Source organism: Urocitellus parryii, chromosome 11 (assembly GCF_045843805.1).
Source record: "Urocitellus parryii isolate mUroPar1 chromosome 11, mUroPar1.hap1, whole genome shotgun sequence".
NCBI lineage: Eukaryota > Metazoa > Chordata > Mammalia > Rodentia > Sciuridae > Urocitellus > Urocitellus parryii.
The window spans coordinates 34027816-34050992 of NC_135541.1; the positions used below are offsets into that span (position 1 = coordinate 34027816).

The window sequence follows — 23177 nt, forward strand, 5'->3', positions numbered from 1 at the left end:
CATGTTCAGAATCTGTGTGCTGAAAACTACAAAGTACTACAAAAAAATGAAAGGGTACCTAAATTGAGAGAAAGATATATTAAAATCATGAGTTGGAATACTCAATATAATCAGAATTTCAATTCCTCCAAAAACTAGATAGATTCAGTACAATTCTAATAAAAATCCTGGAATCACTTCATGTCCATAGATACAGAAAACCATATTGTTTTAAATTATTTTTTTGTGATATCAGGGATTGAACTCAGATTTTTTTATTTTGAGACAGGTTCTTGCTGAGTTGTCTAGTCATCCTTGAATTTAAAATTCTCCTGCCTCAACCTACAAATCTGTAGAGTTACGGGCATGCACTCTAAAATTTATATATAAAGTCAAAAGAAAAAGAATAAAAAATAAAATGTTTGAGTCTGTGTGCTGCTGGGGATCAAACCTAGTAACTCACACATGCTAGGCAAGCACTCTACCATTAAATTATATCCCCAGCCCTCAAAATAATTTTTAAAAAGAATAAAGTTGAGGAATTAATGGTATTCAACTTTACAATTTGCTATAAATCTACAGTAATCTGAAGTGTAGCATTAGCAAAAGGATAGAAATAAAGATCAATGAAACAGACTAGAAACCAGAAAATAATGCACACAAATATGGCCAACTGATCTTTTGACAAAGATACAAATAAAATTCAATAGGAAAAGACAGTCTTTTCAACAAATAGTGTTATTTGTTCAGATTGTTCATCCAAACGCAAAGGAATGAACTTCATCCTAAATGTCATATCATATAAAAATTAACTCAGACTCATAGATCTAAAGATAAAATGTGGAACTATTAAAATTTTAGAAGAAAGGACAGGGAAAAATCTTTGTGGTTTTGGGTTAGACAAAGAATAACAATCCATTTTTAAAAAGATGAACTGGATCTATCTAATAAAAATTAAAAACAATTACTCTGTTAAAGGTACTGTTAAGAGAATGAAGAAACAAGCTGTAGACTGAAAGAAAATGCTTGTATTTAATAAAGGATTTGTATCAAGAATGTATAAAGAAATCTCAACACTGAACAACAACAACAAAAAAAAACTAACCCCAAAGCAAGTAGAAGATGGAAATAAAAGATTAAAAGAAAGAAACAGAGCATAGGGGCTCAGTGGGAGAGCACTTGCCTAGCATGTGTGAGGCACTGGATTCGATTCTCAGCACCACATTTTATTTGTTTATTAAATAAATAAAGGTCCATTGACAACTAAAAATAATTTAAAAAGAAAAGAAACAGAGCATAGAAGAACAATAGAGAAAACTAAAAAGAAGTTGATTCTTTGAAAGGGAAAACAAAATTGACAAATTTAGCTAGACCTACCAAGCAAAAGAGATGTAAGACTCAAAGTACTAACACCAGGAATGAAAAAAAGGGACATTATTACTGATCTTACAGATATAAAAGGGATTCTGAAGAAATACTAAGAATGGTATGCCAACAAATTAGATAACTTAGATGAAATGACAAGTTCCTAGTAATACACAAATTACTGAAACTGACTCAAGAAGTACTAGGAAATCTAGATAGCCCCAGAACAATTTAAGAGATTGCTTCAGTAGTAGTAATTTTTAAAACCACCCATAAAGAAAAACCCAGGCCCAAATTGTTTTACTGGTGAATTTTACCAAATATTACAAAGTAATTCATACAATTCTTTTTTTAAAAGAAAGAGAGAGAGAGAGAATTTTAATATTTATTTTTTTTTTAGTTTTCGGCGGACACAACATCTTTTTTTGTATGTGGTGCTGAGGATCAAACCTGGGCCGCATGCGAGCGCGCTACCACTTGAGCCATATCTCCAGCCTTCATACCAATTCTTTGCAAACTCTTCCAAAAAAAAAAAAAAAAAGAAGAGACTATTTCCCAAAACATTCTAGTAAGATGTTATTACCTTGATCACAAAGACAACACAAGAAGAAGAGAAAAACTACAGACCAATATCCCTTATGAATATAGATGTGAATTTTCTTTTAAAAATACTAACAGTCTGGATCGAGCAACATAAAAAGAATTATATACTAGGAATAAATGGGATTTACCCCCATGGATCCAAAGATCAATTAATATAAAACATCTTGTCAATAGAATAAGTTATGGGCTGGGAATGTGGCTCAAGTGGTAGCACACTTGCCTGGCATGCACGGGGTGCACCACATAAAAATAAAATAAAGATGTTGTGTCCACCGAAAACTAAAAATAAATATTTAAAAAACTCTCTCTCTCTCTCAAAAAAAATAGAATAATTTATAAAAAGCCACATGATCACCAGGCACGGTGGCACAGGCCTGCAATCCCAGCAGCTTGGTGGGCTGAGGCAAGAGAATCATGAGTTCAAAGCCAGCCCCAGCAATGGTGAAGCACTAAGCAACTCAGTGAGACCCCGTCTCTAAATAAAATACAAAATAAGGCTGGGATGTGGCTCAGTGGTTGAGCACCCCTGAGTTCAATCCCTGGTATCAAAAAAAGAAAAAAAAAGCCACACAATCATCTCAGTTTTTGCAGGAAAAAAAGCTTTTGACAAAATTATCACTCCTCTATGATAAAAACATTAAAGAAATTAAGAATAGAAGATAACCTCCTCAATCTGATAAAATGCATCTACAAAAAATTCACAACTAACATATTTAGCAATGAGAGACTGGAAGTATAGCTCAATGATAAAGCTCTTGCCTATCATGCATGATGTCATGGGTTCAATCCCCAACATCACACACACACACACACACACACACACAAATGTAAGGGTTAATGACTAAATCATGACCTGCTAAGAATAGGAACAAAAGCAGGATGCCCAGTCTTATCACTTCTATTCAACCTGGTACTGAAGTCTCTAGCAAGGGAAATTAGGCAAGAAAGTGAAATAAAAGGCATCCAGATTGAAAATGAGGAAGTACAACTGTATTGTAAATGGAATAGCCCAAGAAACTCATTAAAAGCAATTAGAACTAACAAATTAGTTCAGCAAGGTTTCATTATACAAAATTAATATGCATGAATCAATTGTACTTATAAACACTTGCAATAAATAATCCCAAAGTGAAATTAAGAAAATAACTTCAGGGCTGGGGATGTAGTTCAGTGGTAGAGCACTTACTTGCCTAGCATGCAGAAGGCCCTGGGTTCAATTTCCAGCTCTATAAAAAAAGAAAAAAAATAAGGAAAGAAAAAAGCAATTCCATTTGCAGTAACATCAAAAAGAATTCAATGCTGAAGAATAAATTTAATAAAAGAACTGCAAAACAAACAAACAAACAAAAAAACATTGTTGAAAGAAATTAAAGACCCAAATAAATAGAAAGACATCCCATGTTCATGGACCAGAAGACTTCATATTATTAAGATAGAGATACTTCTCAAATTAATCTACAGATTAAACACAATCCACATCAATTTTCACCTAACTTCTTTGTAAAAATTGACAAACTGATCTTAAAATTCATATGGAAAGTCTGGACATACAATATCTGAAACAATCTTGAAAAAAAATTGTAGACTCACATTTCCTGATTTCAAACTTACTACAAGACAATGTGGTTTTGGCATAGATAGTTATATAACTCAATAGACTAGAACTGAGATTTTAGAAATAATCCCTCATATCTATGGTTAACTAAGTTCAACAAGGGTGCCAAAACAATTCAGTGGGGAAGAGATTAATTTAAAAAAAAAAGTGGCTAGGACAACTATATTCCACATTAAACAGAATAAATTAGGATTATTACCTCATACAGATATTAATAATATTAACTCAAAACACATTAAAGATCTAAATATAAGAGCTAAAACTATACAACTCTTGGAAGAAAATATAGGTGTGTGTAGATCTTCATAATTTTGACTTATGCAGTGGTTTCTTAGACATGACACCAAAATTACAAACAACAAAAGAAAAAAACAGATAAATTTGGCTTCATCCAAATTCAAAAATTTTGTGGTGCAAAAGTTAACACCAAAAAAGTAAAACACAAACTACAAAGTCGGAGGAAATACTTGCCAATCGTCTAGCTTGAGGAAGGGTTTGCATCAGGAAAAAATCTTTATAACTCACTAGTAAAAAACCCACAATTTTTAAATGGGCACAGCACTTGTATGTTCAGTTCTCAAAGAAGATGGTCAAAAAGCACATGAGAAGATGCTAAACTCCATAATTAACTAGCAGGGAAATGCAAATCAAAACCACAATGAGATACCACATCACACCAGTAGGATAGTTAGAATGAAAAAGACAGATAAAAACAATTGTAGCACAATTGACACCTATTACATTGCTATGGAAATGTAAAATGATGGAGCTGCTATGGAAAACAATTTGGCAAGTCCTCAAAAGTTTAAACATAGAGTTACATGATCTGACAATTCCCCTCTTGGGTATATATACCCAGTGAAAATATGCCCATAAAAAACTTGTACCTAAATGTTCATAGCAGTATGATTCACAATAGGCCAAAAATGGACACAACCCACATGTCCATCAACTGATGAATTGATAAATAAAATGTTATTTGGGTGTATACATTTCTACATGAATATGATTTACTAGTAAAAAGAAATGAAGCACTGATACATGCCACAACACAGATAAACCTTGAAAACATCTATGCTAAATGCAAGAAATCAACCAGGAGAGAACACACCTCATATGATTCCAATTATACAAATTATCCAGAACAGACAAATTTATAGATACAGGAAGTAGATTATATACAGAAACTCTCCTAGGGGGAGTGAGTTAGGAGCAAATGGCTTTTAATGGGTGCAGGAGTTCTTTTGGGAATGATAAAAATGTTCCAAAATTAGTTTTGATGATATTTTTGTAACTCTGAAAATATACTAAAAACTATTGAGTTGTATATTTTTAAAAATATTTTTAGTTATAGATGGACATAATAGCTTTATTTTGTTTATTTTTTTTAATGTGGTGCTGAGCATGGAACCCATGCTCACACATGTAAGGCAAGCGCTCTACCACTGAGCCACAAGCCCAGCCCCTTGAGTTGTATATGTTAAATAGGCAAATTATATGGCATATGCATTATATCTCAGTAAAACTTATTCTTAAAAACCCAACTGTAAGAAAAGAAGACTTTTTTTAATTGGAAAAAAAATATTTGAACAGACAATTCACCAAGGAGATAAATGAATGGGAAATAAGTACACAGAATGGTACTTAAGATCATTATCCATTAAGGAAACACAAATTAAAACCACAAAAATATACCACTACACAACTGCTAAAATGGCATTTTAAAACATGCATTAGACACACCGAATTGCTAGTGAGGCAACTGAATGCACATATATTGTTGGTGAGAATGCAAAGTGGTATAATCCCTCTGAAAAAGCTTCTCAGTTCCTTATAAATGTCCATATACACTTACTATATAGGTCTGGAAATTGTGCTGTCAGGTTTTTTGTCCTGGAGAAAAGAAAACATATGATCATATAAAAGCCTGTTCATGAATGCTTAGTCACCCAAAACCAAAACAATCCTAATGTCCTTTAACAGTGAGTTAACCAGGTGCAGTGACACCTGCCTGTAGTCTCAGCACTCTGAATGCTGAAACTGGAGGGTCTCTTTAGCCCAGGAGTTCTAAGTTAGTCTGGGCAATACAGGGAGACCCAGTCTAAAAACAAAACAAAAAAACGGTGAATGAATAAACAAAGAAATTGTGGCACATCATACAATTGTATGAATCTATTTATAAAACATTTTGGAAAAAAGAGACAGAGGCAGACAGGAATAGATCAGTGGTTGCCAAGGGTTGGGCATGAGAGTGGTGGTTTGATTATACAAAATCAGCACCAGCAAGGAAGTTTTCTGGGGTGACAGAACTGTTCCAAACCTAATTATGTGGTAGTTGTACAAATCTATCTGTATGTTAAACCTTTTAGAAATGTACTATGAGAAAGTAAATTTTATAATATTTAAAAATTAAAATGATATATATATGAATTTATATATATATATATGTAAAAAGAGAAGTACATAAATATATTTAAGGAGAGAATAATTTAAACTCAAGAATCTCTGAAGGGATTGTTTAGAACATAGACCACAAACAGTTTTTTTGAGGTGAGGCATATTTTATTCTGACATAAAATTTGTTTAGAATTGCTGGTTTGTAGTGATGATTTATAAAGAAGAACAACTTCTAGACAGTATTCTTATTGTTTTGAATTCTCCACAAACATTATGTCTTCTCTGGGACACCATTCCAATCTTGGTATGACACTCTCTTTATAATTCCGGGAAAAAAGGGCCTTAGGCAGAGAGAATCCGATCCTGTAATTGTAGCTCAGTGGACATAGGCAGGACTCCGACAGTATCTGTATAGACAATCAAATCCTGGTTTGAACAAATCAATTGTTTAGGAAAAAAGTGTCTCCAATGAGGGCAAGTGGAAAATTTTTACTGTATTTTGGTATTAGGTAGCATAAGGAAATATATATATATATGATAATGGTGTATTGATGCTACTGTGGTTGTGTAAGAAAAGTTCCCAGGGGTAGGGGAATGGCTCAATGGTAGGGCACTTGCCTAAAAGGCTCATGGCCACAAAAAAGAAAAGGAAATTTCTCATGTTTTAGAGATATGTATTGCATTTCACAGTGAAATCTCATAGTGTCTGTATCTTACTTTTAAATAAACAAACTCAAGTGAAACAAATATAGCAAAATGTTAAAAGTTATAAAAGTTATATAATGACTATATAAGAATTTATTTTACTCTCTGTTCTACTTTCTCATATCCTTGAAATCTTCATAATAAATGTTTTCAAAATAAAAACCACATTAGAAAAGCCAGTGAACTCTCTTTCCAACAAGTTCCCATAACCCTTTTATTGTCCATCATGAGGTTGATGTTGCACCACAGAAATTGCAGAGCAGCTCAGGGAACCTCAGGGAAAAGCAAGTAACATCTTTATAAAGCTTCCACCCGAAAATCCTAAAGTGAAGACTAGTTAGGGATGAATGGGCAAGCATTCAGCAATCCTGAACATGCAGTTTTCCAGCAGGCCCCATTACCCCATTAACTGGGCATTGGTTGCAGGAGGACATCTATTGTTCTTGACCTGCTCTGCATCCATTCCTCACTTTCCTGCAACAGTACCCAGTTTTCCTGGGGAGTTCTGTGCACACACACATACACACACACACAAACCTGTTTATGTGGTGTGGGCTGAGCAGCCTCCTGTTGTACTTCAGGAGTGCGACCATGGATAGGATATAACCATATAATCATGAGATTGATTTGGGAGTAGAAGGGTGACAAAGCCTACTCAGTGGGTCAGCTCCAAGATGTTTTGTTTAACTACAGGGACAGAAAATAGGATACTGGTGGCCATGAAGAACCCCTTTGTCTTCATACAAAGAAAGGCATCTTATGAAGACAACATAAGCTACAGGTGATCTAAGAGGTAAAAAAAAAAAAAAAAAAACAGCTCAGTTGAAGTCATCTGAGCATCTGAGCACCTGTTTCCAGCAATTTTTGAGAGACACTCCACATGTTACTTGTAAGAGTGATAGAGTGATGAAGACCAAGGAGAGGGAAGGGAAGGAGAAGAAAGATAAATCAATTCTCTCTTTTCATGTCAGTGTGACTTGAGTGTCAGTCACTTGCACATCATAATCCTGTCACAATCTCAGATCTATAATGTTAGGTCATAAAAGCCGAGCAGCTTCCTCTTTGCTTGCTGGAACATCTGCCTTGGAGCCCTCAATCCACCTGTAATAGGTCTGATCCCTTAAAGCCACCATGATGAAAGGACTACATACAGGGCTCCACTCTACTCTCCAGCAGAACCCCACCCTCCAGTCATCCACACCAAGGCAGCAGATAGGTGACTGAAGCTATCTCAGACACTCCAGGCCAACACCTCCATCAGCTGAGTGCCACCAAGATATCTCAGTCAACCATGGAGCAAAAGATGACCTAGCCAAATCTTAGCCAGATTCCAGACCTATAAAATCATAAGATAATAAAACGGTTATTGTTGTAAGCCATTCTATTTGGGGGTCCTTTGTTATGCAACAATAGTTAACAGGAACAGGCAGCCAGCCCCTCTCAGTTTTTGAAGGGACCTCTTCTGAACTATCATTTTTCATGGCTTCTCCTTAAGGGGGTTTGGCTTTCCTCCTAATAATCTTCCGAACTGGAATGCAAATCTCAACAGGGATTACTGCCAACAGTTCTCAGTACCCTCACTCAGAAACTCAGGCCCCTCACACTGGCCCTCAAGGTTCTCTACACCTGACTCCGCTCCCCACTTCCTTCTTCCTCACTCTCTCACCAACTTCCTACCACAGTGGCAATGCTGCCCCTCACTAAGGCCTCAGGACCCAGCTGCAGCTTGTCTCCTCTCAGAAGCATTTCCACAACCACACTTTCCTGTCTCTGTGGTCCCTTGCTTTGGACAGAGTGGCTTCCATAACCTGTGACACGTGAGAGGATTTACAAGCACAGCTTGCTCCAGTCACTCAATCCCTCTGAGCCGTTTACTTCTCTGTGAAGAGGGACAATAGCGATACCAAAAGATATGAGTATTATAACAGTGATTACCTTGTGGGCAAGCAGTAGGCTAAGAGCTTTTTTTACACATTATTTCATGTAATCTTCACAGCGTCCAGAGAGACAGACCCTAACATTAGCACTATTTAATGGAGGAGGCAGGCAGGTTAAGCACCTAGCCTCACCTGCCCTTCCTAGGGCAGCCTCCCTGACCCCGCCTCTCCCGGATTGATGAGGGCCTCCTCCTCCTGTGGCGTTAACGCCCCTCCTCCCCCCAGCACACTGAAAAGGCCGGGACGGCGGGATGGCGCCTGCCATGCACTTGTGCATCCCAAGGTCCTAGAACTGGGTCTGGCATACAGTAAATACATACTTCGTAAATATTTACTGACTGAGGTCATCCGTGAGTGGATGACCTCAGCCAGTGCAGAACCTGGCCCTCCGCTCTTGGCTCATTCTCGCCCCCTGAACGGGATTGGGGAACCTGCTTAGGACAGGACCTAGCACACCAGGCGCTCAGAGAAGGAGGAAGGAGAGAAGAAAGCAGAGGAGGAGGAGGAGGAGGAGGAAGAGATCAATAATTTTTAAACCACTGTGTCCACAACAGTCGGACTATGCCCACGTCGGTGTCCTCCTAGTGCTCAGGCCATCGCTGGCTCCATCTGCCTTCGGGGAGAATTTGTGAATAAACGTGGACAACAGAGGTCCCCTTCCGCTCCCGGAAGAAAAAGAGAGAAGGTCACTCCGCTGGTCTCTCCCTTACCTGCTCCAGCGGTGACCCAGTTGCCCCACGCTCCTCCCCGGCGCGGATCCCGCCGCGCTCCCGCCACAGTCCCCGCCCGCCCGCTGTGGAAGCTCCCAGAACCCGAGAAGCCTACTGCCTGCCTTCCCACAGTACCCACCACCCCGCCACCTAGCCCCCCGGTGGGAGCGCCCTGTGTTCTGAATTGGGCTCCTGGGGTCAGGATGAGCCATCCTGGACCTTTTATTGCTGGTCTCTGCGCCTATTTTCTTGACCATGCGGTGCGTAGTGGGTCGGGGTCGCCACGGCCGCAGGACTGCCAGGGTCCAAAGGCTAATCGCTCTGTCCTGTCCACGGAGATGGGCCTGGCCCGGGAGGAGAGGAATCTGGGGACCCCAGGACACACCCCTCGAGCTCCCACTGTGCATGAACCATTCCTGAGCTCTAGCAAAGATGCTGGCACAGACTCTCTGGGATATGAGGGCTTTCCGGGACAAGCCACATCTCTTCTCTGAATCACAGTACACACAAACAAAGTGGGATGTTTTCGCAGACTTCCCACCATTGGCCTGCAGAGACCGCTTCATGAGAAGGAGAAGGCCCACTGGGGTCGTGAAGAGGACAGGAGATCCGGAGGGTAGAAGTCCTTGGACCCCTCTGAACCTCAATTTCCTCCTCTGTAAAATGGGGCCGGTAATGAACAACTCATTGGATTCTTCCCAGTTTGATGTGAGGACGAATTACAAATAATAATCTCAAAGTCTGTGGAAGCTCCAGATGTTCTTGAAAATGAACCTTGGGTTTGGCCAGAACACTCGCAGAAACTGAGGAGCCTAGGGCAAGTGTGGGTTCCTCTTAAAAGCAAGAGACATTGACCAAACAGCTTCACCTTAGGTGCGGTGGGGACAGAGGCTTGGGATGGGACGGCTGGATCCGCCGGGCCGAGTGAGGCCCCAGGCCTCAGGAAAACTTGAAGTTGGGGGAGGGGGCGGGATGCTTGAGAGGACACCGAAGCCTAGGGCTACAAAGTCCACACTTCTAGAAACTCCTACACAGTCTCTCCCACCTTTCTATCTTCTAACTTTTCCCTCTTCTCTCCATTTTCATTCCTTCCTATCTTAATTCCCTTTCCCGCCCCATTTCTCTCTTGCTCGCATCTTTCTTCTGCAGCTCCTTCTCCCCCCGCCCCATTTCCATCTCATCGTCACCCTCGCACTTTATAACCAAACAGCCAAACCCCCTTTCCAATTAAAGTGGAATTAGGCAACTCAATCAAATTAGTTCCCTATTAAAGCCCTTCTTTATTAAACCGTTTTCTTGTCCTGCTATTAAGTTTCACCGCCTGGCGGAACTCGCGCTGGCCCCAGAAGTTTACCTTGGGATGTCGCCGGCCCCAGCCTAGGGGAGGGGGCACCCTATTTCCTAGAGAGGGGCAGTCACACTGCAGAGTACTGGAGGGACCTAAGGTTGGAGGAGGGGGTCGGTTCAGAAGCCTAATTTACTCAGGTCTGTGTGAGAAGGAAAGGTAATAGGCTGCGGGGACGACTTCTGGCCCGAAGGGAGTCCTCATGGCCACCACCCCAAAACAACTCCCAGGCCACAGGCCCTAACTGGAGAACGGTGGAAACCATCCAGCCGCCGCCAGACCGGCTCTGTGCGGATGCACCCAAATCTGCACGGGGGGGGGGGGGAGCGGGAAGTGCTCCCTAGCCTAGCAGGACCCCTGTGAAGGCTCAGCCTGCGTCCCCGGACCCAGGGCCACCCCACCACAGCTCGCGCGCTGGACCTAAATGTTTTCAGGGTCCTGATTGCGCAGGGGATGCACTTATTCCCTGAGTTTTGAGGCAGCTTCCTTTCCCCGTAACCTTTTAGAGTTTAGGAGCACTGGCTGGGCCTAGGTCAAATTTCTCCCTGGCACCGTGGTCCCAGAGGAAAATCAAGACCTTTTCCTCCCGGCCGCTTGAGAAGCCGGGATTCGGCATTGTTTTCTTAGAAAATAACATTTATTTCTAGCTTTTATCTATGCAAAGGAAAGCACAAGGTGAGCGGTTTTCTGCAGCAGCGTTTTTCGCTGCTGGCCCTTCCGCCAGGGCGTTTGGCGAGTCCCGGGAGGCGAGGATGCACCCGCGAGCGGGCGTTTCTGGCTCAGTCACACGTCGCTCTGTTCCTGCTTCAAGTGCGCACCTTGACGGCTCTTTAAGACCGGCCGCAGGCAAGAGGGCGGTGGGCAGGATTCGTCCCGAGTTTACAGTATATTTAATCTATAAAACCTGATAGGTACAATGCGCGCATAGTCTAATTTTTCCATTTTGTCCTTTTTTTTTTTTGCTTGTTTTTGAATGTTTTTCACGTTAATACCGAGGTCACCTACAGATTACAATTAATAACTTAGAATTCCATTTTATAACATTATACACTGGCTTGTATATATATATATATGTATAGATTATATATAGATTTATACATATATAAAAACTCACACTGCACCAAGGAAACCCATGCTTATCGGCATAAGCAACAAAGAGAGCGACAAATACCGCAACGAGGAAAGTGCACCTTAGAACTTGTTTCCTTAAAAAAAAAAAATTGATATCGATATATATGTGTGTGTGTGTGTGTGTGTGTGTGTGTGTGTGTGTCCCAAAGACTAGACTCAGTGCCAAGAGATGTGTACATCCTAAATTTATATTTGTTAGAGCGAATACTTTAAACTTTTTAAAAGGGAGGATTGGGGAGACACAGAGGAAACTCTCGGATTAGCCTGCAGTTCATTTGAGAGCGTGGGCGGGCGGGTTGAGCGTAGCTAAAGGAGCAGCAGGAGCAACCGCCCTCTGAATTCTCCAGAATACCTGGCTTTTTGAAAAAGCGGCTGAGCGAGACTTGTGGAGGTTGCTGGAAGGAGGGATGAGGATCCAGGCCATTCACACCCTACAAGAACACCTGCACCTCTATATGCTCCCCTTTGCTCAGCTCTTTTCACCCACTCTCCAAAACAAAACCAAAAAAAAAACATCTCCGAGCCAGAAGACCCCAGCCAGGGCGCAAAGAGCGCGCCAGGAGAAGTGGGGCCGGCGGCCCGCGGGAACAAGGCTGGGGTTAGTGTTTGGGAGCCGCCAGGCTGCTGGGCCCTTGGTCCTACTGCTTCTCTGGGGCGCCATTGACCATAGGCCCGTATAGGCCGCCCCCATAGGTCGGCTCCTTGTGCACTGCCGCTGCGGCAGCGGCAGAGCGGTCACGCATGAGATCGCTGAAGGCGTAGTCCATAGGCGGGCGGAAGCCCAGCGTGGGCACCAGGCCCGCGGTGGAGTAGGGTGCCATGAAGGCCAGGCCACGGCTGTGTGCTGCCGCTGCGGAGTAGGCCAGGCGCAATGGGCTCAGGCCAAGAGGTGCACCCAGCGGGTAGGCGCCCGCATCCGCGCCAAAGTGACTGGCATTGGGTTGCAGTGGCGAGAAGGCTGAGCGACTGCTCAGCGAGCCCAACGCCCCGGGTGCCATAGCGCCGGCCAGCAAGGGTCTGTGGTGCGGGGGTGCGGCGGGCCCAGCCTGCAGCGGCGCTGGCAGCGGCCCCCCAGCGGCAGCGGCGTCCACGCGGCCCGGCCACGCGTCGTCGGCAGCTGCTGCTGCACCCACTGCAGCCTTATCCGGGATCCCAGTGGGGCCCAGACTGGCCGCCAGGCCTCCACGGTGGTGGTTCAGCACTTGCTCGATAGCCTGCACCACGTCGCCTCCGCAGCCCTGCAACACCAGCTCCAGGACTCCTCGCCGGTGGCCCGGGAAGACGCGCGTCAAGATGTCCAGCGGCGTCCGCTGCCGTGAACCAGGGCCTCCGCCCAGTCCTGGAACCGGCGCGACCTCGGTCTCTTCTTTGTCAGCCTCGGAACCGGATTCGGAGCCCAGAGGGCTGGAGGAGCCCGGGCTGTCTTCCTCGCCGCCGCCCCCAGGGCCCGCGCTACCTGGGCAGCTGCCACCAGCTTCCTTGGAGGCCCGGGCTAGGGGCGACCCGGAAAATGACTCGCCGTCGCCGTTCTCCGAGCCTGAGCCGGGCCGCACCTCTGGGGACGACGTCCCGGGACCCGAGTCTGCGCCGTCGGGCGATAAGGGCTTCACCTGCGGTGGCTGTGGGCTGCCCGGGCGGCCTGCCTGAAGCAGTGTCTTGGGGAACAGGTCAAACTTCTGCAACTTGGCTTCTGAGACGGGAGAAAATAAGGATGTGACAAGTGATTAAGGGGAATAGGCACCCACAGCACCTAAGCCCTTTGGATCCCAGTTGCCTCTCAGAATCCCAAAACCTGTATTAAGGAGGCTCCAGTGCCCCTTCTTGTTTTTTGCTCCAGTATTCCTCCCTCTCTAGGCTCCCATGTTCCTTTATTCCCTGCCCCCTAGGGCTTACTTTCTTTCTGTACCCAGAACCCCTACCACTGGACCCTGTAATCTTAATATTCAGCACTGTTCTTGCCACACCTGTGCCTCAACACCCCCACTCTTAACTATCTCCCAGTTCCCCTCTCCCCTAGAGAAGTATCCTGGTCCAGGGTTCAAACAGGACCCAGCAGAACTTCTAACCATACCTCACATTGTATAGAAGATCCTGTTCCATCCCAGGATTCCAAGAGCCAACCCTTTCCTGGGCAGCCCAGTAGTCATGATTATGAAGGAGGTCACAAGCCTCTCTACAGACAGTAAATCCCATATTCTAATCCACCTTCTCCAAAACTGAGACCAGAGAAGTTCTCCCCTCCAGAGCTGAGCCCCTTGTTCCACAGCCCCAGTCTAATTTCTGTCCTCCCAGAAAAAGCCACAGGAGCACAGAAGAAGGTGGGTGTAGGGAGGGAATAGACAGAGATGAGGAAAAGGAAAGCCAGAAGATGTGCACTCTAAGAAAACCAGGTCTGATAGAGAAAGAAGTGGGGCATAGCAACCCGTTGTCCAGGGAGCATCAGGAACGCGAGAAAAGGAATCTCCCTGGGAAAATGAAAGAGGGTGTCTTCAGTAACTAAAGAAAGTAATGCAGACTTGGAGGGGCTTGGAAGGAGTCGGGTTTATGAAAAAAAATAGTAGGGTTGGAGCAAAGGGAAAGATGGCTGAGAAAGCTGAGCAAAGGAAAAGACGTGAGCCACACGGAATAGATAAAAGGAAGTAAGGAGGGAGGTAGAGACCTGCCTGCGTCTGCGTGGAGGAGAGTAAGATTAAAGTTTCCACATTTGGGCCCGGTAAGAGAAAGGAAGAACGTGCAAATAAATGGTCCTGAAAGGGGAGGAAGGAGAGTTTATGTGTCTGTACTCAATATTGGAGCCGCGTGCGCAGTGAACTCCAGCAGTTCAAACGTCTGGAGAAAGGGATTCTACTCTTCCAGTACCAAGACTAGGCGCACATCCCTGCTGGGACCCTGCAGCTCCCCCCCCCCCCATCCCTGACCGAGTTCTCACCTGCGCCCCCTGTGCCCGCTGAGCCACCTCCGGTCCCTGAGGGCGCTCCGGCTCCTGGCCCCCCGCCGTCGGCGGCGCACACTGAGCCAAAGACCTCGTAGGCCGGTCGTGGTGGGATGATGCCGTTGGCGGCGGCCAGCGCCAGGCCCTCGGCAGTGCCATAAAGCAGTTGCAACTCGCGCGCCTCGTTCTCCTCTTGAGCCTGCTGCCTGCGCAACGCCACCTGTGCCGCCATGACGCGCTGGCGCTCCGCGATGAGCGTACACTTGGCGCACAAGCAGTCCTTCCAGCGGCAGTAGCGCTTGTGGCCCTTGAGTGCCGACACCACCCCGTGGTTGCGGCAGCGTGCGCACTTGGGGGTCCGCGGGTACTTCTCCGCCGCCCTCAACAACAGCGGCGGCGCCCGCAGCAAGCCGCCTGCCACACTCACTGGTAGCGACGCGGCCGCTGCTGCAGCCGCAGCCACCGACGCCACTGATGCCACGGGTGGTCCCGTCGCTGTCGCCGCCGCGGTCGCCGCGCCGGGTACGCTGGGCAGCTCCGAACGCAGCTCCATGGCACGACCTGACGAGGAAGAAGATGGGAAAGTGGAAGAGACCTGCTTAAGGAAAGCGCCGTGTGCTAGACTAAAGCACAGTCTCCAAGAACCAAAGTTTAGAAAGAGAAACCTTGGTGGTGGAAGTTTTGGCTCGTGGTCGCCAAATTGCTAGGAGGGTGTGCATTAGGAAGTAAATCGGAGCTTCCACAACACACTCCCATGAGCTGCTCTTATATGTGATTCATTACACGTCTGGGGTAAGATTTTGTTAGAATCAGTGATTCCTCCGGAAAAAAAGCAAAAAGACATATAAAGTTTGGAAGTCACTGGTTCAAATATATGTAAGGAGAGTTTTAAAAAGACAATATTATTCCCCAAAACTTAGGTTAATTGGGGTGAGATGGGAAGAGTGAAATGTTTGCATTACGGGAGTCAGATTACAGAGCAAATTTTGGACCAACAAGCTCATGCCAGAGGCAAAACAGGAAAACCCAGAGTACAATGTGCAGTTTGGTGGAAGGGTGAAGAGGAGAGGAATGTCCAGGTGCGGAGTTGGGCAGAGAGGGCCTGACTTTGTTTGTTTTGTTTTTTATTTGTTTGTTGTTCATGTGGGGCAGGAGAGTTGGAGGTGAAATTGAAAACAGAAATAGTTTCGCATTAATAGTAGAGTGCGGGCTAAGAAACAAACTCTAGAGTAAAGTTAGGCCTGTGGCCTTACGACATTTAAAGGTATGATTCCATGGTGCCCGGTCTCCAGAAAGTGAGAGAGAAAATGGGTGTGGAGCTGAGTTTAGTAGACTTGAGGACTATTAAAGAGAAAATCCAGCAGAAGAAACTTTCTTCGGGGAGGCAAACCGAGCCCAAACAGGGTTTGAGGGGCAAGGAAAACATCGACAAACAGCTGATAGAGGTGCCTGAGTCCCAGGGTCCGCAGCGCGACACCCGAAACAGGTAAGGAAAAAAAAAAACCCAGGCAAAGGCTAGTGGTGGGTATTGGGCAAAACTGTGGCGCAGTTTTTAGCCTTGCAGCCTGGAGTAGGAAGAAGTATCCGGAGAAAAGTTAGGTATTGCTGAGGGGGATCTATTTCGCTGACCTCCTTACACCGCCCTCCCCACCCCTCACAGTTTGGGTACAGACACGCCCTCCTTATCCTGGGGCCCCACGGGACCCCGCTAGAGCGCAGATTCCCGCCTTCAGCCTCCCATTTGGGTTCCGGGGACTTGGATGGCCCAGCAGGCCGCAACGAGGCAGGGGACTTGCCTCCGAAACTGGCCATGAAAGGACGCAGGAGTCCCACCTGCGCCGAAGCCCCAGAAGGCCCAAGCAGGCCCAGTTTCTAGGTTCCGCCGAGGCTTTCTCTGTCGGGACTCCCCTCCCTCTTGTCCCAACGAGAGCCCAGGACAGATCCTGGTGTCTCCGACCGAGAATCCCAAACCTCCCCCGGTATGCGGGTGCTCTGTTTCCGCAGACCCTCAGGCCGCGCAGTCCCTTAGGCCCGCTGAACCTGGGCCTTCTCAACAGGGGCCGAAAGCCAGGTCTCCTCCCCTGCTCTCCCGACTGCCCTCAACTACCTGCCTTGGGCTCCGGGATCCTCCTCCTCCGCTGGCGCTGCACGCGCCTCCCAGCTCTGCTCGTGACGCTTGCACTCTTGGCCTCTTCCCCTTGCCCCCGGCCCCTGATCTGACCACGTCACCCTCCTTCAGTCACCATGTCCGAACTTCCGGACCCCCTCAGCAAGCAGCGCAGTCCAACCCTCACGTCGGAAATCGGGGCCGGGGACCCGATTTGGGGCCGGTTGGTTGGAACCCGCGATCAAGCTCTCGCCGTGCCAGGTCCCCTCGCGGTGCGCGCCGGACGCTGCGCTCAGCCGGGGCCCAGTTGCCCGGCGCTGCCAGACTCTCAATGAGCCTCTCGCCCGCTCTATTGTTGCTCCTTAGGGCTCCATTAGACAGAATTGGACAACAATGTGGCGCCTGCCATTGGCCAGGGGAGGCAGACAGCGCTCTGATTGGCCGGGCCCGCGCCCGGGGAGCCCCTCATTCTACTGTGTCCGAAAGATTCGAAACTCCAAAAGCTCTACTGTGTGCCTCGAGGAGGGGAGGGGGCACGCCAGGGAAGGAGTGGAAAAAAGTGGGCGAGGAGGAGCGTTGAAAATATCGTGACAAGAAGTTTCCGTGCGCCCAAGAGCGTGTGAATTGCTCCTAATTACCGTGTCCGGTGTGACTCTACGTAGACGTGTGTAACCCCTCCGCTTCTGGGGCGCCGGCTAGGCTGCACCACTCTCACTGGCCGGGGGCGCTTGGCAAGGCCGAGCTTCCTAAGTGGCCCTGGCGGCCTAGGGCGGGATAGGGGCATATGACAATTCAATTACCGCGGTCGGGTGGGAATAGAACGGGGGCTCGGGTGCGGGCAAGGGAGGGTGATCATGGCATAAATGCCAAGGCAGTGTTTCCTGTCTCCTTCGACTGTGATTCGGCTTGCTCCCAAGTCCAACGCGTTTGTGGTAGTTGGGGAGGTTTGGTTTTGTTTTTTCCCTAAAGCCTTTAAACCTCGATTCCTTCATTTTAAAAGTCCTGATACGTTAAGCATCCAGGAGGGTAAGTGTGGTTTATGGGTATTTTTTGTTTTTAAAAGAGGGGCTCAGAAGAAATGAGATTGCGCTTTCTGTCGGTGCCAGCGGCGAACCCCGCGCGCTCTGAGCAAAGCTTTCCTCTCTCCTTCCCCACCACGCCCCCCCATCCCGTTCCGGCCCCTTTACTGTTTACTTTCCTCATTTCTCTTCGTCTGTTTCTCTTCTGGTGGTGGGATTCTTTTGTCGATGTTTTAAATTAACGAAAACTTTGGCTTTCTCTCTCTCTCTTTTTTTCAAATGAAAGTAAAAAGTCTATGCATCTCCCCCAGATCCTCTTGAAGGATGGATGGTCGCGCATCCGTTAGATACTTCCAGGAAGAAGACAAGGTCGCTGCGGGACCCCCGCCCCCTGCTCAGGAACAGTTTTCACTTACGCCTTATTCTACCTGTGTTGACCTCTGAGGAACAGCTCCATCTGCAGAGGAGGTAACAGGTTTCGAATTGGAGTTGTTACCCTTAGAATGGCAACTGCTGGAATAAATGCTGAGGTCCTCGGGCAGGGTCGCCCTTGGTTCCTCCCAACTATACTTCTAGCTCTGTGCCTTTTTTCCCCCCCTGTTGTGACCTCTAACGCGCTAATGTTCTGTCACTCTCGTTTTTAATCTCTACTTTTTTTTTTCTCTTTCTCTTCCTTCAGAGTAAAGAAAATTCATTTAAATAATGAAAAAAGTGAGCTTCCTCGTCGTTCTCCCTCCACTCCCGAACGTGCGTTTTTTGCGGTGCTCTTTGAACCTCCAGAGGAGCGAGGGTCTGTCCATGCCGTTTCAGGGGCGGACACACTGGGCCCACAGAATAGGTTCAGGGCCTCGGGGCCTTAGGATGCATTCTCTGCCGCCAGCAGAACTAGGCTCCCTGACCATCTGGCTGCTTCTGACCTTTGGAACTAGGGACTGGGGAAGGAAGGCACCACCAACAGGGCTCCTTCCGCAGACCCCAGAACCTCACACCCCAGGAGAGCCATGGCATGCTCCGCTGGAAGAAGTCAACCCAGAAGATGAGGCTGGAGGGACTTGGGGGAAGATGTATAAAGGAATCGAGTGGAGAACTTCCAGAAAGTTCAACAGGTTCCGGGCTCCAGGGAGCTTTGACCTGGACAGTCTGTGATAGGGATCCAATCCTGATCCCGGGCTCCCTGTGAATGGGTGTAGGAGCAAAGGAGATGGGCTCCCGCGGTGTGAGAGCGTGAAGACAGCGCTTTGGGGATAGTAAGTCCTCTGGGAGCACTGGCCCCAGGCCCCACCTTGCAACACCTAGAGCTTGTGCTGCCCAGTGAATCCCAGCTATGACCTCGCCCTGGCTTGGGTTGGGGGTGTTCTTCGTGGTGGTGGTCGCGGTGCCTCCAGGCGCCAGCTCCCAGAGCGTTTTTTTTTTTTTTTGGACAAAGGTTTAGGGGAAAATATTTGAAACCCAAAACGAAATAAACTATACAAATCCGCTTAGCTTTGGGGTGGGGTGGTGTCCTTGGTATCATTTCTCTTGCTTGAGGCCAGGCCACTGTGAAATTCCGGTACTCGGGTGCGGATGAACTCGCGGGAGCCAAGGGTCCTGAGAGGAGTACTTGGGAACCGGAGCTCTCCTGTGAAAGGAACCTCCTCCTAGGAAGAGGAAGGGGTGCATCCTGGAACTCAACCCAGCCAAACCATAGGGAATATCCCTCACCCCTAGCGCACCAGCCTCTCAGTTCTCTTGATCCTCTTTCCTGGCGTTCACATCCCCTCAGGCCCGGTATCCACACTTTTTCCCCCCACGCCTCCGAAGTTGGGGTGCTCATAACGCGTTATGCCCAGAGGCCGAATAAACCTGTCCTGGGCCAAGGTCACTATACTCACACCTCAACAGGGCAAGATGCCTCTGCCCAGCTTCCTAGACCACTTGGGGCTAGTTCCTCCTGATTTGAACCTCCTGATTTGAACCAGAAGGCTGCAAGGGCATGACTCAGATGAGGTACTACCTGTGGGGAAAGTATGCTTAGGTTGAGGCAGCAGGGGCTACCTCACCACCATCATCACACACACAACTTAATGTGGCTTCACACCCATACACAACACAGCAAGCATGATCTCACCGCAAAAGTTTGGACACACCTACACACACACACACACACACACACACACACACTCACACACATATGCAGTGAGTCCTGGGGGCGCTCTCACCTATGGTGCTGCCTTCCCACCCACGGTGCCCCTTTAGAAAAAGTTTGACCTCACAGCTCTCTCGCTCTTGTAAGCATGTTCTCCTGGAATGACCTCACAGCCTGAAGCCTAAGGACTCCTACCTCAGGTGACTGCACACCCATACTGGCATATCCTCACGCAGTCTGCTCTTGCTCCTCCATGGAGTCCCAATCCTGCCCCTATGGCTGGGCCCCTGGCAGAGAAAGTCATAGACTTTCGGGACAAATGCCGCGGAGAGCGAGGGCTGGTCCTCACGTACTTACTTGCGTACATGTCCTCCAAGCTCAGAATGATTTGCTGACACGTCTGCTGAGCCAAGGGCCCAGCCAAGAAAATGCCCCCAGCCCTACTCACGAACAACCCATCCATCCTCCACACCTATGCCCAGGCAGTGGTGAGGTCCAAAGAGATGACTCTGGAGGGTACCTGGGGCGAGGCTGGGGCTGGGGGCCGGAGGATAAGGATTTTTGTGTCGCTAACTAGGAGAAGGGCTGGGGGCACCGATGGGGGACCTGGGAGGCGTTGACTTTTGCGCTGTTTGCCCGCGGCCTCGGAGCAAGCAGACGCCATCTGTTTGCCGGCTGCGACGCGTCGCGTTTAATTACCCTCCCGGCAGCCTAATAGAGATGATATTAAACTAAATCTTTCTGACATTAAAAGTAATTATCCCCAAACCGGTGGCTCCGGGACGGAATTGCCCCTCCCGTCCCTATCCCTTCCCTAGCCGGATTCCGTCAGTTTGGCTGAAACTCTTCACCCGGGAAGGGGGCGCAGAGAAGAGGCGGAAAGCGCCTTTGGGAGAAGGAGTCTCTGCAGACTGCCCAACTCACATTTCCCCGCACAACCAGACTCTCCTGTTCGTGTGGCTACACACACGTGTACACAAACATATACACACAGAACGACATCGTTTTCCTTCAGACCAACTCACGAATTCCGCTGATTAAAACCTTTGGCCAAGCAGACCCCTGGGTGGATAGGGAGCAGGGCAGCCTGGTTTGGTGTCCCTGTCGCGCTAAAATGGCCCTTTCCGTGGCCAAAGCCACAGATCCGGCCTAACCCAGGCCAGGGACTATGCACAATTTCGGGGTCAGAAAGAACCCTTCTTATCGTGGCACTGGGCTTCTGGCGCGCTCCTCTTGTGAGGGGCCCTGCGCCTAGCGCTACCCCTACAGTGGCTTGATGAAGTCGCACCACCCTCTAGGAGGCAGGTCCTATTATTTCACTTGTCAGGCGAGAAATCCAACTCCGTCCAGAGGTGAGGTGACTTGTTCCACATCTCACAACCAGTACGGAACCGAGCAAAATTCGAACCGGGAGTAGCCTACATAACACCAACAATCTGCATGGTTCCGGGCGCGGGCTCCTGCTGTGCGTCGCGGACCCCAGCCTGGCCTGAGGCCCTTCCCCGCACCCGCTGGGCCCAGATGTGACCGTACGCATCAGCTTCACTGGCCCTCCACTCCCAACGTAAAGAGCGAGCAGAGGGATCACCTGAAGGTGGGGAATCCAGGACATTGGCGCTGAGAGCGTGGCAGGAACCCAAGGCTGGGCCCCAGCCGCCACAGCTCTTCAAGCCTCCGTGACTGCAGAGCACGCGCAAGGGAGGCGGCTGGCGAGTGTCGCCAGGCTTCCTATCTCCACAACCTTCCATTTGGGAGTATTTGAGCACAGGACAACTCTTGGATAGTGATGTTTATCGTCCATCTATTTGCGTCTGTTTTTTTTTTTTTTTTTTAAGCGCCTACTGTGTATTGCCACTCTGCTTAATCTTTGGTGTGTGCTGTCGTGTTTGGCACACAGTCCTGGGGGAGGTGCGAGGTTCTATGTTTCAGACCTGAGGCAGACGAGGTTCTGCAGGCAAGGGGGTCACAGTGCTGCTGAGCCTTGAGAAAGAAATCCATACCCAACTTCCACAGTCAGGCTTGTATCTCCTCACCTTCGGTTCTGGGAGAGTACAATTGGATTCTCAGGGCTTCAGTTCGATTTCCTCCAATTCATGGATCATTCGCTGAGACATTCATTCATGTAATATTTCTTGAATACCTAGTATATGTCAGTCCTGAGGACCCGAGATAAACCAACTGAGATGGGCCTTTACAGAACTTGTTGAACAACTGGGACAATCACCTATCAATGGCCTTACTGTGAGAACAGGGCTGCAGTGAGAATCACTAGTCTTGGAAATGGGGGAAGGGCAGTGAAAGGGGAATAGAACCTCTGATAGGAGACTTAAGGTTTCTCAAATGGAAACACTGTTACTGCGTATTATGAAAAAGTAAAATAAAACATTTTAGACAATTCAGCAAAATATTCTGGTATATGATTTTTAAACTGCTTTCTTTGTGCACACATTTACAAAAACACACTTTTTGTTCCTTTTTTTGTTTACAAATAGTAAAAACATTTTTCATATCAATATATCTATATAATCATTTTAAAAGATTGTTTAATATTCCATTGTATGGATCTTAATTTATTTAGCTGATTCTTTATTAGTACATATTTAGTTTGTTTCCAATGCTTGCTCTAATAACAGTGCTACCGTGAATATCCTTTGAAATTTGCCCAATTATTTCCTTTGGATAAATTCCTAGAAATAAGATTGATTGATCAGATGCTTTTTAAAAATAGACTCTTGATAGCTACCTGTTAAATAGCCCTCAAGAAAGGTTGGTTGTGTCAATGAACACGCTCAACAGAAATGCATCTTGATGATCTTTTGATCTTTTCCTATTCAAAGCAAAACAAGTAGTATCTCATTGTCATTGCAATTTGCATTTCCTTAGTTATTCCTTTTTTTTTTGCATGTGGTGGCTTGTGTGTTTTTTTTTAAACGATCCACAGATATCCTTTATCTTTTTATTATGAGCTCCTCCTTCCCTTAATTTTAATAGCCATCCATACACCACAGACTTTTCTCTGACACATCTGCTACACTTTCCCACATTTTAGTTTTTGCTTATACTGTTTTATTTTTGCTATGCTGGAGTTTAATTTTATTAAATGTAGCCAAAGTTATTGTTTTCTCTTTATATATTGTATGTATAGTATATCATACTGAAGAATTTTCCAAATCTAACCTTCTAAAAGTATCTACCTGTATATTAGCT

At 46.8% G+C, this 23177-nt stretch overlaps 1 protein-coding gene across 1 annotated transcript; it reads right to left on the minus strand.

Annotated features, from left to right (window-relative positions):
* Positions 1-12425: 12425 nt before the first annotated feature.
* Positions 12426-15272, minus strand: Dmrta2 (DMRT like family A2). Its single transcript, XM_026382668.2, has 2 exons — positions 14717-15272; positions 12426-13477 (listed from the first exon to the last, which is right to left on the minus strand). The coding sequence occupies exons 1-2, from the start codon at positions 15270-15272 to the stop codon at positions 12426-12428; spliced, it is 1608 nt and encodes a 535-aa protein (XP_026238453.1).
* Between the last annotated feature and the right edge of the window lie 7905 nt (positions 15273-23177).